Here is a 19472-nt window from a genome sequence, read left to right on the forward strand (position 1 = left end):
GTGTGTGTGTGTGTGTGTGTGTGTGTGTAAAACATCAAGTAATAGACTCATAATCGTTATATAACGAGTGGAATACACACACGCACACACACACACACACACGGGCGGGTACAAGGGGGTGGCCTTCGGCCTCCGGCCACCCCCCCCGCACCCACACCGTCGTCAGAGGTCTGCTCCGACAGTACTATCATAGCAACAGTACAATCGTAGAAGTCGTGTTCCCCTGGGATTTACGTGCTAATATTCCACGTTTTGGTACAAGAGAGTACAATTATGAACATTACATAGCTGAATTTTTGTTCAAAAGACTGTATACTTTTGACAAACGTATTGAACGATTATTTGAAATAATGAGTAATTTGTATCCGTTAGAATCGTAACATAATTCTCCATAGATATTCAACGTTTATTTAACATTATTGTCATTTAGTAATGTTTTTTTTATTATATACAGCAGTATAATGGTACGTTATTTTTTGAAACTTTTTTTGTTAATATCTTTTTAACGAAGGGCGAGCGACGGCTAGTTGTTAAGGCAAAGTTACTCAGGGTCATGACCTTGACAACATATGTCAAGGTCAAGAAGATCGGAGCTGTTTCCCCTATTCCGAAGATTTACCACTAATTGAGCTATACTAGTTGTTAGAAATATATATAAATTTATTATTAATAATTACATCGGTATATACGGAAAAGTTTCGACTTCACAGAGTCCTCAACAATCGCAACCGAATTCTTAAAAATTAATTAACTTTTTTTTTATATATTTTTTTTTGTATAGTGATTATATATACTACATAAATATTGCGAAGAGTATTACTACGTCGACTCGCTATCAAATGTTTATTGATATTCGCGAAATTCTCGAAATTGTTGAAATATACATATATTGCTTTATGTAGAGTCTTGATTTAATAATTTACACTGGCGTCTAAGGTAGGCTTCCACTACGTTACCTTACTGATGAGTCTAATAGTGGAGGCTGGGACGAAACGCCGACTTGTGATATTCTTCGTAATATACAAAAAAAAAATAAAAAAATAAGAAAATATTTTTAAAAAATTAATTAATTTTTAAGAATTCGGTTGCGATTGTTGAGGACTCTGTGAAGTAGAAACTTTTCCGTATATACCGATGTAATTATTAATAATAAATTTATATATATTTCTAACAACTGTGGCGTCGAGTGGCTCACCGCTCTGTGCGATTGACTCGCGATTTGTAGACCCGAGTTCAATCCCACGTGCGCCCAAACGCGATGATTTTTCGCGTTTAATGAGCCAAAAAATGGCTCCACCTGGTGATCAAAAGATCTATGATCATCAGCGCCGTTCGGATTCGGCGTTAAAAACTGTAGGTCCTATACATCAGTAGTATATCAGTAGATATTTGTCTCTAATATCTAACTGAGGTAGGATTCTGTGGACTAATCACCCACAAATCAGAAAAACTATCTGATTCGAGAAACGAATATAGGCCTCGGACAAAAGAGGTCTATAGACGTCCTATGCTCCACATAAGGAGATAAAAGGTGTCGTTATATTTCTAACAACTAGTATAGCTCAATTAGTTTTTGACCTGGGAGATATATTAAGTTTAATTTGTAGATAATATTAAATATTTTTTGAGTATCTTATTAAATACGACAGACGACATTTAGAGTAAATTATAATATAACGATTTGAGACTAAAAACTTGTATACACATTTAATTTAATTAACATTACATTTAATCATACACTGAAGAGGACCCAAATGGAGGGGTTTGAAACGTTTGTAATCAATTAGTTTTTTAAATATATGAATTTATACATTATTAACCTGTTCGGTTGTTGATAATTACTTGATTTAATCATTGGATCAAACCATTGGACCTTGAATCAAAATCAAGATTTAATTATCTTAATTTTCTTTCTTCAAAATTATTTTGTTACAAAAAAATTACTAATAAAAAACGCGCTAATAATTCCATTGACCTTTTTAATCAAATAATTTAAAAAAAAAAGGAATTAAGCAAGATCTCTACACAATTAAACTCTGTAAGAAATAATTAATAATTAAAACAGTAAAGTTATATAATTCTGTAATTTAAAGATCTTTCTTTTTTTCTCAAAGGGGTCAATCATGTCAAACTTTTTCTGTACGGTAGACAGTGATATTTTTTTATATCAGTATATAAATTCACGCGAAATTATATATAAGCAACTAAGATCCAAGCTAGACTGTTATAGGCTTCGTATTCGTATTATGTTACATTAACGGTCTTTAAAATTGAATATTGTTTATTTACGTGTCTGAAAGAAAACGTTCGTCACTTCACATATACCAGTTATTGCGAGGAATATTACTAAGGTCTCGGTAGTCTAATTGGCTAGGATACTTGCGCGTAAAGTAAGCGATCCGGATTTGACTCCCGACTGAGGTAATATTTTTCGCAATAAGATTTATTATTTTCAGATTTTAATATACAGTTTAACATCGATATAAGATGCCAAAAGAGCATCAGTTAATTATTAAATTGTTCATCAAATCAATTTTAAATTAAATCAATTTAATTTGTGATAGTACTGTGGTAGTTTGTTAGAGTTGCGTTTCAAGATCGACAATTGTTCGGCGCGCAGTTTAGAAAAATTTAAATACATCAGTATGTAAATTCACGCAAAATTATATATAAGCAACTAAGATCCAAGCTAAACTGTTATAGGCTTCGTATTCGTATTAGTTTGTTGTTACATTAACGGTGTTTAGAATTGAATATTGATTTTTTGTACATAAATAAAAATTTTTTTTACGTGTCCGTTCTAGAGAAAGAAATTACATGATTGATACCCAGAATGTGAATATAGAGATAGAAATTTTTTTAAGACGAACAATATTTTTTAAGAACAATCATTAAATGATTAGTTATTAATATTATTTTCATTGTCACAGATACGGGATCAATTATCGAAAGTTCTCGAGAAAGATTTAAGACGATCGATAAATAAAAATGTGTTTGGAACAGGTGCTCATCATTGGGGTATGCGCCATCAGATTAAATCATTAACGTGCCCAGGTTGTACGTTGTCTTTGCAAACGCCAGTTTTACTAGGTAACAATGGAATCGCGATCTTTCGTTGCGGCCATGCATATCACGTAAATTGTATGATAGAGAGAAAGCTCACCAGATGTAATCTTCATCAGTAAATAAGAATTAAATGAAAAAGTTACATGTATAGTACATACATTTCTCTTAAAATAAAGCTCTCTTCGGATGTACTTGAATTTATTATTTATTACCTATCTAATAAAGATCTTTTTCTATCATCGCAAATATTTGAATTTATTATCTCAGTACATTCGTTATCACAGTTGCAAGTTGGACAATACAGAAGAACATCATAAATTAGAAGGTAGAACAAAATCGCTATGTAATACAGTCATTATCGTATCATCTCTATAGAGCATACATTTTTCAAATTTACTACTTTTGTTCATTATCAAAATGTATCTCTTTTATAAGGTCATTATAAGATAATTATAATGCTCTATCATTAATCACAACGGCAATAATTCATTATAGGTTCTCATGTACACAAAATTTTAGACATGCGTGTATAGTAAATAAAATATTCTCGCACGCCGCGCGCTTATTAAGTTTTTCTTTTTAGAAGAAATCAGGGAAAGGCTAAATGTATATTTAGATTTACATTATTCATCTTATCACTTACCTTATTTGACTGTAAATACACACTATAATTACACGCATATAACGTGTAAATGTAACTTCGTACGTGACTATTACACATATTTGGAATTTTTAATTTTTATTATGATTTTGCAAACTATTCTTTAGGAAAGTAAAAACTCAAAATCTAGATTTGAGATAAGATACATGAAAAATTGAGATTTAACATAATGCACATGTTGACATTATCGTAATACATGCTGTACATACTTTCACAGTATTAGATTTGTAAACTCACAACATCTCTGTGCAAATACTTAAATATCGATTGTACGTGTATCCTTATAAATAAATCTATATAAAAATCGTTTATACAAATCTGGACTATTCTATCATTATTTTTATAAACACGTTATGTAATCGTAATGTATAGCACCGACCATTTTTTGTGAGAATAAAAATTTTATGAGAATTGTTAAGTTCAAAAAATATTTACTAATAAAAAACTCACAAATGTATATCAGTGTATCACAGTTCAAATAACATTAAATGTATAAAATTTTACTTTGCGATTTTCTATATAATGTGACTAGATAATCTTTGTTATATCTAGCTCTTTACGAAAGTTATCTATATATTTTCTATATGAATATTTAAAAAAGTATAAAAAAGTTAACAGATACAAATATTAAATTTTAAAATTTTCTACAATTATCTGTATACAGAATATTTAGCTATGGTATAATACAGTTTGAATATTATAAATTTTTGAGCAAAATATTAAGTTACTGAGTAACAAAATATTAAGTTACTAAGCTATTCATAAACGGACGTTTCATTTCCTTTTTTAATAAATTTTATAAAAGTGCTATATCTTGCCAAACTTGCATTAAATGTAAGTGTTTATCTTTGCACAATTCGAATAAAATACTTCATTATAATAAATCGCACATTAACATCATATCACTGTTTCTTGTGTTTTTTCGTACAAATTTTATAATATAATTGGAAGCACAGAAAATTTATTTTCGGATAGACAGTTTGTTGGTTTTATGCTTCCAGTCTTGTAGACTCGCAACGCTTAACGTTTTTAACATTAATCAAATACTGAAATTTTCATAAAATAAAGAACTATGCTTTGAGTAATGATAGAAAAAACATTAACAAATATTTCTAATAAAGCCCATTTTAGATAATCCATAACTTACATCAGAATTCAGGATGCCGTTTTATTTATAAATTATATTATCTTTCATATAATACACGAAAAATATTTAAAGAATAACACGCATACATACACAAACATAAAATATATGATATGTTAAAATATATTTCAAAATACATAAATAGTATCATAAATAATAAACAAATCATATATAAAACGTTATTCTGAAATCTGATGTGAATTACAGATCTTCTGAGAGGAACTTATAATATTGTTGATACATTTTTCTCCTAATAATCTTACTAATAGGCAATTATTGCGATATCAAATTATATAAAACACTTTATATAAGATAGTTAACATTATTGTTCTCCACTGTGCAAATGTTTTGTTTGCCTTCAATATTATATTAAATTATTTTAACAATTTGTGTATACAATAAGATTACGAATAAAATAAAAAGATAACAGTAATATTTGACAGAATTTTAGTAATACATGCACAGAGGACAACACGTTAATGTAGTTTGTAAAATAGCAAATTATGTTTTACATCAAACTGTTTACAAATACGACTAATATCTCTCTTCTTCTTTTTCTTTACACAGACTGAATGAAAATCATAAAGATAAATGAAAGTGTCTATTTTTCACGAGAAAAATGCATATTCGTATTTTTTTGTACGCAAAAATAATCTACTTAAAATTAAAATTAAATATAATTAAACATTAAGTTTCATTCGGTTGTTGCACTTACCCATTACGTCCATACATATCGCTTCCAGGAAAATTTCATTCGCGTCGTTTTCAAACGAGAGCGACTATTCTATTACGCAAATAAAATACTATGTGAAATCAAAGGTATGACAAATAATCGCAATAGTAACTTATAGTATGTCGGCGGAATGGTTGCGGTTTTTGAGTTTAAATAAACAGCTCATTTTCTTTCGAGGTAATGTGCACTTAGCAAACAAAGTTTGAGAGTAGAAACTGATAAATATACATAGATGTAAATTATACAGACGATTATACTTGTGATCGTACGAAACCATGCACAAAACATCAATACTAGAATTTTAATTAATGTGAAGCTATTAATAATTTATACAATTTATTAGTAATGTATATACTACTGAAACTACTAGTACTTTTATGGTAACGTTTGTATATATTAAGTCTTTTAGACAGAACGATTCTATAATATGAATATATTGTGCGCGGTTTCGAAAGATATTTCCATTTGTAAGACATGTCATTATGTGTTTTTTTTTTTTAAGATAATACTATATTATTAAAGTACCCTGTAATAACACTGCTGTAAGAATGGCTTTATATTTTTTATTAATAAAAATACTACGCGTGCGTGCAATGAAAATATTTTCAAATGAATTTGAAGGCAATGAAATTTCATTCAAGAGTTCGCACTTCAAATTCAATACTAATTTATCACAATATGCCATTCTCGAATGGTTCAATCAAGAAAAATACTAAGCAATATTCTGCTTTAGTAATATTTAAGTAATATGCCAAAATGATTAAATAATAAAAAATGTTTTATTATATTATTTTGAAAAGCTCTCGAGATAAAGCTACAAGAATATGTAATAAAAGTTTTTTTTCCTATTTAAAACATTCGAAGTGACTTTGACCCGACCTTGGCTACGCTACCTAAGGTCAAACCAATGGTACCCTCTTATGATCCACCTTCGAACCTTACAACTTTTGTCTGAAATTTTTTTCTGCCATATTTTCGGAGATATTGGAACAATTAAACTAGGATACCCTGTACGTGTGCACGCGCACGCATGTACGTACACACACCAATACATTGTTAAAATCTATAGCGTCAAATTTAATTTAAGTTGCTCCAGCTATCACTATTGCTCCAGCTATTAAATATATGTTATTTCATACTAAAACGAAAGTTAAAGTTGATACTGTATCAATTTTATTCTGTATAGCATCAAATGTAATCATTATTTTAGTATAAAATAATATATTGAGTAGGAGCAGTAGCAACTTAAGTTAAATTGGACGCTATAAATTTAACAATGTACAGCCAAATAATGCTAACAATATGTCTGCAGTTACTAAAATTCGTTTGTATTCGCTATATTCTTTTTAAATTTGGTTTCTATCATGAAAACTTGTTAGCTATAACAGAAATACAGCAGAAATGAAGCATACTTTTTTATATCATCGTATCATAACGCAGGGTCTGCTCGTTTTTTGCTTTGGATATTAGAGAAATAACAGAATATGTTCAGCTGTTGCTAAAAAGTTCTAGTATTATATATTAATAATAATATATAATAATACTCCAACAGCCGAACACATTCTGTTATTTCTCTAATATCCAAAGCAGAAAACGAGCAGACCCTGCGTTATGATATAATGAAAAAAGTATGCTTTATACCTGCTGCATTTCTGTTATAGCTTAAAACAAGTTTTAATGATAGAAACTAAATTAAAAAATATATATATATACATATATATATATAAGTACTAACATATTTTGCAATATATATGGCTGCCTGTTTTTTATTTTTTTCTACACTGTACTGCACTAACTTACTTTGGCTATATATTAGACAATTAGACATACACTTATTTTATTATACTTTAGGTTCCAAAACATCAATTCAGCTTAGAAAAAGACTTATATGTATGTATACACACACACACACACACACACACACACACACACACACACACACACACACACGCACGCACGCATACACACACGCACGCATACACACATATACACGCATATATGTATACTATATTCTTGATAGGTTTGGCTACCTAGGTACATATGAAATAGTTAAAAGATTAATTCCTTGAGTATTAAACTTTGACATAAATAAAATTAAAACATTAAATATGTATAAATCGTGTAGAAATTCATCTTAAAAGATTTTTTTAAAGTATCAGTGGATTCTAAATCATAATGCATTAAACATATATTATCGTCAATTAATAAGGAATTTTAACAAAGTTGTGAATTTATCAAGATTACATGGAAATAATTCATGATTTTCTTAATTTATAGCAGGAATGTTTGCGCGACATCATATTGTTGAAAATATACGTATATATTTTTTTCTTAAAATTTATTTCTTATATTCATAAAAGAGAAAGAAATAAGTGAAAGTCGATCCTGTAAAATTACATATATTAAAGCTAGTTGAGCGTAAAATTAAAAAATACCCTTTGTTTTCAAAAAGTATATATGTAAATTTATAAATAGATAAAAACATTTTATAAAAAATTTATGTTTTTTTCTATTCTTATTATTCTCATTTTTATTTTTAGGATACAGTATTACGTCAATTTAGCAAAATTTTATTCAAACTTTAGTTTATTTAATAAATTCACGAATATATAAATGTTAATATATCATTTTAAAAAATCAAATGCATAAGTTTAAACATGGATAAATGCCAACAGTTTGCAAACAAATTATTTTGTTGAAAATTTTAATTTAAGATTGATTGTATTAAGCAAAATATATTAATATATTACAGAACAAACTAAAAAATTATATTTATAGTCAAATTGTTCACACGACTTGTTTATAAAAATAAAAAATATACAATTTATAATACATTCGATATATCGATATATCAATACGACATAGATCGGCGCTGACATGTAATATTAAGTGAACAATTTGGCTATTAATATTATATCTTGTATATCAACTTTTATATATATATATATATATATATATATATATATATGTATTTTTTTTCTATGTATTTTTATTTTTTATCTTACAATTTACAATATAAAAAATTAAGAGTTTGTTAATTTTGTATAGAAATAATTACATTATATATTTCGTAAGACAATTTCCAAAATCTCTTCTATAAAATTTATATGAATTTTTTATATACATGAAGATATTATTGATATAAAATAATATCAATATTTTTGTAATATGTTTTTTATAATCTATTATTATTAATAATAGTAAATTGAGCTGCAAATTTTTAAGATATATGCAACGACAATCTATATAGTTCATAAACATGAATAGCATGTTTATTCCTAGATTCTTATGATAAAACCTATTATGTTCTTAATATTTTCATTTCTTTAAAAAGCGAATTATATATTAATTAATTAATAATATAGTTATATATTATATATATTCGAATAATTAATTCAAATTTATTTCATTTTGAGAGAGATATATATATATGTATACACAATATAACATATGTGAGATAGCAATAAAGTTCAATGAATGTTATAAGAAAATAAACACCATTTAATTAATTACAAATGATCTTTATTCTTCTTCTCATTCTTAGTTTAGGGCAACTCCTGTATCAATACATCCCTCATGTGCGCAAGCATATGAGGGGTGCGCACACTGCTTGTTTAATTGTCACAAGCATATCTTTATTATTTTTCAAAATCATCCCGCCAAAAAATGTTTATAAATTGATCTCTTTTATCATTTCTTTTAGTTCAGGAAAGAAAAAGAAGTTTGCAAAGACAAAATCAGAAAGAATAATAATTCAAAATGGTAATGCAACGCTAACTCAAAAATTGCTGCACACGTTTCAAATCAGAATGTGACATCAATACTTAAAACGATATTCAAAAATGACGTTTCATAATTTCCGCAAGTTGTACGAATGTTATATTATAGTCTTGTTTCTGGAGAAATTACTTTAATGAACAATAAGAGTTATTCGTATATTTTATTTAAGTGATGTTTATTTTCTCATAACACTCCTCGATCTTTATCATCACATCATACGTATATAAATATATATAAATATATAAAAATAAAATGTTTTCATTAACTCTCTCGAATGTGCAAGTTTCTTATAATATTAAGATCAAGTGAAAAATTTTTACGAGTCTCATAGATGATATACGTCAGAAAATACATATGTATTTAGATATAAGGATCTATCTTTTCGAGAAACTCGTGAACTCGGGAACTTCATAAAATCATAAAAATAAAAACAGATCTCTTTTTTTTGTTATCAGGAATTTGTGTGTACAGATGAATAAAATAAAGACATGTTTAGCATTTATATTTTTTGAAAGCGTATATATATATTACGTTAAGATACAATCTTGAATCGTCCGTGCAGAAGGCTTCTTCTTCAAATAATGGCTCTCGCCTCCAGACTATATAATAGGAGGTCGATACGGAGTGCAGAAGGCTGATGATTTTCACGTGAAATATCTTCATTCTTCCTTTTCTCTAAGAAATACTCTTGCCTTTGTTACATCTTGTTTCTTGTCACTGCAAATTATGATCTTGGACGATCCCAAAGATATTATTTTTTTCCTTCTTATCTTCCCTCGACTCTTAACATACGCGATAACTATTCGTTTAGAAATTCACTCTCAGACTAAATGTATATTTCCTTAATCATAACACAGTTACATGGATATATGTATACGTGTATACACGTAGTGCATTATTATATTAATACATATGTATGTAAGACAAAAGACTCCGCGATTAATGAAGAGATTTCACAGCAATTCTATATTGAGTTTAGTTTCGGCTATCTCGAAAGAAGACAAGAATGTTTAGAATTCTATGTGAAACGTTAATTCTACTGAACTTTCGCATCAATCTAGCACAGAATTTCGTTAAACAAATCTCGAAAATACCCTTTTACCGTGTGTGTCCCTAAAATGTTTCTCAATATAACTCTTAAATGTGCTATTTAATAATCATCAATAATCTTTGGATGTCTCAAATGTTCGTGCATTATAAGCCACGTAATATACTTTTACATCAAGGATTAAAAGACGAAGATTGAACAGTATGTGTTGTCACATTTACTGCTTCATCATGGATCCTATGTCATCAACATGTCTTTCTTGCATTGTTTTCAGTGCTTTTTTTTTAGTGTCTTGAGCGATGTGAGGAGTCTCCACGTTCATCTCGACGATCTCGTTCTCGTTCACGTTCCCGTTCTGGTTCTCGTTCCCGCTCAGATGGTCTTCGGCTTGATTCTCGTTCTCGCTCTCGCTCGCGTTCTCTGTAGCGATCGTCATAATACCTACACAAGTTACGTCAATCAATTATGCTTACTTTAATGCTACTTTGCATATTTCGTTACATCTATGAATCTACTTTACTACAATCTTAACTTCATGTTATTCATAAATACAAATATAAACCGTTACATCTTTGTCTCTTTAATTCTATTATATTTAATAATTCTGATATATTTTATGCATAAAAGCGTATAAACAGAAATAAGTTGGCACGCAATAAATATAAAGATATGATTATGCAATTAACGAAATACATAACTTCATAATTTTTACAACAGTAAATACCTAATGTAATGTAAAGTAAATACCTGAACATAACATGCTTCTTTCTATATAATTTTTGTCTTATTAAATCCAGTAATATATATAAAAATTCCATTTTATATCGGAGAACAACTTTTATCTTTTCCACTATTTTAATAATTATTAAAGCTTTTTTTATTTTATTATGCTACATATATATTTTTTTCTCCTTGATAGCTTAATGTTCAAAATGAAAAATAAATATAAAGGACATGAATTTATTGGCCTGCACAATGAACATGTAGCGCTTCCTATTATTGTATTTCCTCATTTATTTGTTTAGATCTATATGCATTCGCTATAATGGAAAAAGTTAATTTACCTAGTCGCCTTGGAAGATGAGACGGGTGCCGTCTCTGGCGGCTCTTCTTTTACTCTTGGCCTGGCTGATTGGCGTGTTGTACTAAAATGGATATTCTGTTATGACGGTTTATGTACTATTATACCAGGCTAGTACATTTTATTAAAGTCAAAATTAGCCTAAGAGATACGATAATTTAGATTATTATCGTTTCGATACGCGAAAGACATTTTGCGAGACTTATTCTATTTTATAAATATAAATTATACGATATATCACACAAATACAAAACGTCACAATATACAAAATCGTAATTATTTAATCTAAAATGATAATTTATAAGATAAATATTTAAGATACACATATCTAAATTAGTAAAAAAAACTAATTAATATCAAAGATTCAAGAATTCAATATCAAAGATTCAGAACAAAACATTATGATTTAACCTCTGGTATCATGATAAAAAAAACACAAAAAAGTAGAATGTGCAATAAGAATCAAATAGTACATTGTATTACGCATTGCATATTTTATGCTAATAAGCGCTATATTTTATTCAATAGTTAGTATTCTTTGTCGCTTGTTCACTGAATAATTCTTATATTATAAAGTATAGTGAGATAATGAAATATAAAAAATTATATGTAGCCACGTGTAACTGAATCTTACACTCAACCGTGTACGTGGTTTGTCCTACGGGTTCTTTTAAAAGTTACAGTTAACTTCCATATATAAAATAATAAAAAAGAGAATATAATCTTTTTTCACACAACGTAAATTTACATAAAAAAAATTGTAAGTTATAAACAAATTAAGAAAGTGCTTAAATTTTATATTCTGTTAATGTATTATTGTGTCTTACACGGAATGTTTTTTTAGGAGTCATTATTATTTTATTATGTTTAATTTTTACATGAATATACCTGAGGTATAATACTACCATAAAGATGCTATTCTCTAATATAATATACAATAATATAAAAATAATACACAATGAATGAAAATATAATATTAGTGTTTTACTTGAATAAAATTGTTTAATTTTTACTTTTTCACAAACATTATATTCATAATGTCGTCCTATACTTCATAATATATTTTAATAGTAAACGGTAAATAATGCTGCAAATAATTCTTGATATATAATGTAATTAACTTACAAAATAAAAATATTAATTCTTATTATCTAATGCATTATTTAATGCACTACTAAATACTATTTAAATATTACCTATACAGAAACTATTACATAGGAAAAATACGGAATTTAGAGATGCCAAAGGATTTATGAATTATCACTATATCGTAAGCCATTGTTAATAAATACCAACGTTGACATCAACAATGAATCACGACACAGCGATAATCCGCAAACCTTTTGGCATTTCTGAAGAAAATATCCATGAACATTTCAAAAGTATATTATCAAAAATATGGAATACAATAAAATCTTATACATTAATGTATTATATAGAAATACTTGGTCATGATTATACATAAAAGAATTATTGACAGAATGTACAATAGCAGAAAATTGCGAGATAACATTTAACCTGATTTTGCAAGTCTAGAGATAATGTTACTCAAAACAGTTGTAAATTGCAGCTATCATATTATCGCAAATATCGTATTGTGATTAAGTGATAAGATGAATATATTGGCTTTGTTGTTATTATTGAGCAACAATTCAAATAGCTGTGAAGTGACGACAAATGAAACAATGTTATGGCTAAAATAAAAGTACGCTTCTATTCGTTCTGATATATCAAAACATGAATAAACAAATAATCACATGTTAACGTTCTTTCTTTCATTGATCTCTTCTGTCGTTTGTTACGTTTTCAGAATATTTCATATTTACTATATACTATATGATATTGAGAGATTCGTAATATTTAATTCTCAGTCACAATACATAATATGGAAATTCATTGGCAATGCTAGTAAAAACAGAAAGAAGCAAATTTAATAATTCAAATATAAATTTCGTTCTAAATATTTTACATATGAATTCTAATGTGTTGTACACGAAGAAAAATATGAATGTCAAGACATGAAAACTTCGTTTTTCTTTGTTGTATGGTAATATTATGTACTTATTGTATATTTATTGAATAATATCTCTTATGGAATATACATTTTGGTAATTATGAAGGTGAGGGGAGCCAGCTCCGATAACCTTCACCTTGACATACGTTGTCAAAGTCACGACTCTAAGAAAGTTTAACAAGTTTTAGCAGTCGCCTGTTATTCGTTAAAAAGTTATTGATAAAAAATATACAAAAAAATATTTTTTTTTCTACAATTAAAACTTCTCTACTTTAAATTAGATTTCCTGCTTTAAAAACACAAATTTTTCTTGAAAACGTTATTTTTTCTTATAATTTTTCTTTTTATTTAGTAAAAAGTTATTAACAGTCAAAGTTAATAATTACTTCCCTGCTTTACTGAAAAGTTAGATAACTCTGGGTAGCCAGAGGAGATATGGGTCAACTGATTAAGGGAATATATCTTTCCACACGCGCGAAGCGACTCTTACTCCCTCCTCCTTACAAAGGGGCACGACTTCTACATGAAGCAACTCTCACCTTGCTCCTCTCCCTCTTGCCAAGGAGCGGACGAATTTTTGTGCGAAGTGACCTGAATTTCTACTTTCCATACGAAGCGTCGATTTTTCACGCGATTGTTAGAATGAATATTTATCATTGAATCAGCATAATTACATTCATGCTACTGTTAACCATTCACAAAATTTTGTTGATCCTACAAATGCATGTCATACACAAAATATCGAAAGGATATTTTGGCGCGATATGCGTAGTATAATTCCTCATTGCGAAATACGCGAGAAACATTATAAATATTATCTCGCTGAATTTTTATTTTTAAAAAGATTTATTTATTTGAAAGAAGAATTGAAGCATTTTTTGGTATTATGAGTGAAACAAATGTATCCTATTAATAATAACGTTGAGTAAAGTATTTCATAGAATTGAAAAATCTATGTGAAAAAATACAATTATACAGCTCGAAAAGTGTGCTACTAAATAAAAACAAAAATTATATGAGAAAATAACGTTTCCAAAGAAAATTTGTGTTTTTAAAGCAGGAAATTCATTTTAAAGCTGAGAATTTTTATTTTATTATATATTGTAGAAAAAAACATTTTTCTTCCTTTATCAATAACTTTTTAACGAATAACAGGCGATAGCTAAAACTTGGAAGTTTCTCAGGGTCATGACCTTGACAATATATGTCAATGTCAAAGTCATCAGGGTTGGCTCCCCTCATCTCCATATTTATTAATATTTTATTAACATCAATGTAGATGTTTATTTCATTTTTTTTCTAACATTTGAGATTCTTATCTTTTATACAAAAAATTTGCATTAGAGACACAATTAAGAAAGTAATCTGATGAGATCATTTGGCTTACCTTTCTTCCCTGCTTCGCTCTCTATATTCACGATCTCTCTCACGTTCGCGTTCTCTTTCTCGGCTGCGTGAACGTTCTCTTGGATATGGTTCGCTGTAATAACGTTCTCTATCTCTATCACGCTCTCTTTCTCTTTCACGATCACGCTCTCGATCACGCTCCCGGTCACGATCTCTGCTACGCTCACGGTACTCACGGTCCCGACTCCTGGATCGTTCACGTCGTCTTCTATGACTGCGTTCTCTATCGCGTGAACGTGAACGCTCTGCAAGTTGAAAGTTATTTATGAGAGGGGATGACATAATCAGTTTTAAGACAAAGATAGAATAACATATTTTTACAGAAAGAAAAAATTTTTATAATTCAATGTTTTAAAATGTGAAAGAGTATATATAATAAAAGCATTTTAATCGAACAATTACATACAGAAATTACAAAGAAAAGTAATTTCAAAATAGATTTATGTAGCGTCGTACATTTTATTACAACTGTTGGTAATATTCTTGAAAAACAAATTTACAATGCCTTAAGGGGATGCTGGTCCTACGAAATTGTGGGTACTTTACGGTCTTATGAAAATCTCCGAAACGACTGAACGAAATGAGAAATCCTTCTACAGGATTAATATAGACACAAAATTAGTAAGTGGCGTTGAGAATTATATGCTAAAATCGAAAAAAATTAAAAACTTACATTTTTTCGACTCGTAGATGTGTCACCTGACGAACATATTTCCTTAAAACATATTTCCATGATAAACAAGTTTTACTGCTTGTATGGACTAAATGATTCAACACCACCCGGCGTATTACGTGAATAAACAACACTGACTTTACAGAACTGAGATTGAAAGCACCAAAAAAGATATTTTCATTGAACTGTAAAAATGGTAAATTCGTTTACAAAACTAAGACTCGACACGATAACCAACCAAGAAATACGTTCAACAGTAGTTGCTCGATTTTCTGAGAGATGGCGATATAATCGGACAGGGGCCGAGGGGCCCAGCGCCCAGCTGATCTGAGTGCGTTCGGAAAGTACATTAGATCTGAACTTTGTTGAACTTTCTAAACTTATTACACCGTGTGAATCAATTCAGAGAATTATTTAATAAAGACAATTAACTATTGTCAGAATTATCAGTACTTGTGTAGATGTAATTCTTATAACTAAACAAACATGGACTACGTTTATATGGCTCGATTTCTATAGAAATTATAACATCGATGTAATGAAATTTATCAATCTTATGATACTTTTCCAATGAGCTCGTCACGTATCGCGTCATGAAAGAGAGAAAGAGAAAAGTTTATATATATGGGGCATTCCATGCCAAGTGGGCCACCCAATTTTTGGGCTTTCTCGTCGCAGCGCTCTTTTCGCTTGTCGTTAGTGGGCATAAAAGGTAATTTTGAAGATGAAATATAGACAGTTTCTTATAGAAAATTAAACGCTCTTTCACGTAAGAATATTCTTTTTTCGATCAGACCGGTTTACGACGAAGGCCTCTGTACACGGTCAGTAATACTGTCAGTATCGACGAATATTGACAATATTATTGATTGTATGTGGTTAATATTAATGGATTGACGTAGAATACTGACGATGATTTGGACTTAAATACATGCTTTTTCCTTAAGAAAAAAAGTTTGAGAGTAAAAGCTAGGAAAGTGAGGCAATGTCGCTCCGTCCCCCTGCCGCACCACTCATTTTCCTCACTTTCCTAGCTCTTACTCCCAAACAAATGCGTGTCCCATTAAGTCCTTTTAGAATAACAAAGTAGAGACCTGGGGCTACATTTTGAGCTATATTAAAAGAAAATTGAGACTGGCCTTTTAGGCGCGCCGCCATTTTGAAAACTTCAAAACTGACAAACATCGTCGTAAACCGGTCTGATCGAAAAAAGAGTATTCTTAAGGCCTCTGTACACGGTCAGTAATACTGTCAGTATCGACGAATATTGACAATATTATTGATTGTATGTGGTTAATATTAATGGATTGACGTAGAATACTGACGATGATTTGGACTTAAATACATGCTTTTTCCTTAAGATCCATGACGCCATAGATAATAATATACGTCAAATCACGTCAAACTGAAGTGAAATATTATCAATAACACCTGATCGTACAAGATTATAAAAACTAATGTATACTGTCAGTAATACTGATCAGTAATACTGACTCAGTATTATTGACCGTGTAGGGAGACCTTTACGTGAAAGAGCGTTCAATTTTCTATAAGGAAACGTCTACATTTCGTTTCAAAACTTGCCTTTCATGCCCACTAATAACAAGCGAAAAGAGCGCTGCGACGAGAAAGCCCAAAAATTGACGGCTCTATAGTTCGGCAACCAGTTGGCCTACAGGTATATTATTCGGCAAAGAGTCTTTATTCATCAAACTGTTCAAGTTCAAGCAATATGAACGAAATCCATGAAACTTCGCAAAATGGGTGGTCCACTTGGCGTGGAATGCCTCATATATATTTCTATGAATTATATTTGTCTCTCTCTTTTCTTAACGCTGGAAAATTTCAAAACTACTGTTCTAACACTTTTCAACAATAGAATTAATTATATACGAGGCATATATCATGTAGAACTTACCTCTACGTCCGGAACCATAGCTTTTGGTCTCAACACCACGTAAAGTGTCTTGAAGAGAACTAATTAAGATCTTGCATCTGTCATCCGCAGCTACTTTGGACTGCTTTATGAGTGAGATGGCAGTTACCAGAGTCTCTATGGCACTTGCATATTCGCCTGCTGCGGCATCGGATACCGCTCGCGCGATTGCAGATGATGATACTGTACGATTACGGCCCATTATTTCTTCAAATTCTTGTTCGGTAAGTGGTGGAGGACCTTCAGGACGATGATCAGGTCCGGGAGCTCCATAAGGAGCCTATAAAATACAAGAACAATATAAAAGCAATATTTAAAAAATGTATTAAATTTTATCTATTTGCATATAAATATTTCTGGAATAAAAAGATCTACGAATCTACATATAAAATCTTGCTCTCTTCAGTGCGCATAATGCTAAATTTTTACAAAACATTAATAACATAAGCATCGAATTTATTTGAATAACTGTAATATACTCGCAATTTTAATTCTGTAAAAATGTAATACATCAAGAGAGATACAAATGTTATTAGGTCAATCGGAAGGTTCCGTTTATTTAGCGGCGAGTAGGGTAGAGCGGAGTTATATGAGTATACGGACAAGTTGGACAATGTTAAATATATCGGTAACCGAGCCGTGTACGAACACGTCACTCTTGCATCAGACGAGCGAGGAGATGCAGATTACTGCGCTGAGTAAGCCAGTCTCCGCTCGATAGTCAATTAAAAGATATAAGAGCTTTTTAGTTTTGTGTAGTGAAAATAAAGTCATTAGATAAGTATTCTTCTTGGTCTACGTAATAATTGAAGCATTTAAAAGAAACCAAATATATCAGAAGACGCGGTAGTGTCTCCGGCCATGTTCAAAAATTAAAAGACATTACAAGTCTCTTATTCCGAGCCACCAAACTCCATTTTCCGGGGGTGCATAACTACTAAAATATAAAAAATTTTGAATCGGACATTATATATCCTGAAAAGCGGTATCACCACGAGTAATTTGAGCTTAAAACATTGAAAATCGGTCAAGCCATTCTGGAGATACAAGCGGTCGAAAAGTGGCGATTTGAAAAATTAAGAAACGTCTTTTCCTTCTCCTTCTCCTTCTCTTTCTCTTTCTCCTTCTTCTCTGTCCATTCAAGGCTATATTAAAACTTTTTAACATCCTCTCACCTTTCACTCGCACCTCCACCATTTTCGACCCACCGGACCTCCTCCCCCGCCCCTCCACCTTCCCCCACAACCCATCAACACCACCCCTCTCTTTCGCCGTATTTCACTCTCTTTCGTTATATAATATTTTTAAATTATTTTTATATATATTTGAGATATATTTGTACTCTAAAACGTAAATGACGTCCGAAAAAAATCATATCATAAAAATGAAAATTTCAAGCCATGTTCAAAAAAGGATACTCAAAAATTTAAACCTTTTTAATTAAAGGTGCTAGTACAAAGTGAACATACATAAAGTGTATGCAACTTTCGGCCGATTTTCGAATCGCCTCCGCCTTCCGCTGTCCCCCTCACCTCACCACTCCGCGCGCGGTCCAAATGCCGCACGATGCTCGAGAGATTTGATATGCGCGCGGGGCGGTGAGGTGAAAGGGACAGCGTAAGGCGGAAGCGATTCGAAAATTGGTCGAAAGTTACATACACTTTATGTATGTTCACTAATTACTGACACCTTTAATTAATAATATATCAGTTACTTTTCATGGTAATATATTATTATTACGAATGTTCAATTTGTACTGGCACCTTTAATTAATAATATATCAGTCACTTTTCATGGTAATATATTATTATTAGATAAAAAGGTTTAAATTTTTGAATATCCTTTTTTCAACATGGCTTAAACTTTTCATTTTTACGATATGATTTTGTTCATTTACTGTTTAGAATAAAAATATATATTATATATATA

At 30.0% G+C, this 19472-nt stretch overlaps 2 protein-coding genes across 5 annotated transcripts in view; one reads left to right on the forward strand and one right to left on the reverse strand.

Annotated features, from left to right (window-relative positions):
• Positions 1-17676, forward strand: part of pink (WD40 repeat domain-containing protein pink) — a 24369-nt gene extending 6693 nt beyond the window's left edge. The window contains exon 2 of one of the 2 annotated variants that reach the window (XM_018539887.1): positions 17616-17676. In XM_018539887.1, the coding sequence (XP_018395389.1) occupies positions 17616-17640 (25 nt within the window). In that variant the 3' untranslated portion in view covers positions 17641-17676. Of the gene's footprint in view, positions 1-2930; positions 3238-17615 lie in introns of those variants that run through there. The other variant, XM_018539886.1, reaches the window with a different exon arrangement.
• Cpsf6 (cleavage and polyadenylation specificity factor subunit 6) overlaps positions 9883-19472 on the reverse strand; it is a 52630-nt gene continuing 43040 nt past the window's right edge. For all 3 annotated transcript variants that reach the window (XM_018539883.1, XM_018539882.1, XM_018539885.1), the window contains 4 exons: positions 17526-17823; positions 14915-15179; positions 11497-11577; positions 9883-10873 (listed from right to left, as the gene is read on the reverse strand). In XM_018539883.1, the coding sequence (XP_018395385.1) occupies positions 10717-10873; positions 11497-11577; positions 14915-15179; positions 17526-17823 (801 nt within the window). In that variant the 3' untranslated portion in view covers positions 9883-10716. The remainder of the gene's footprint in view (positions 10874-11496; positions 11578-14914; positions 15180-17525; positions 17824-19472) is intronic.

This window comes from Cyphomyrmex costatus, unplaced genomic scaffold, assembly GCF_001594065.2.
Source record: "Cyphomyrmex costatus isolate MS0001 unplaced genomic scaffold, Ccosl1.0 scaffold224, whole genome shotgun sequence".
NCBI lineage: Eukaryota > Metazoa > Arthropoda > Insecta > Hymenoptera > Formicidae > Cyphomyrmex > Cyphomyrmex costatus.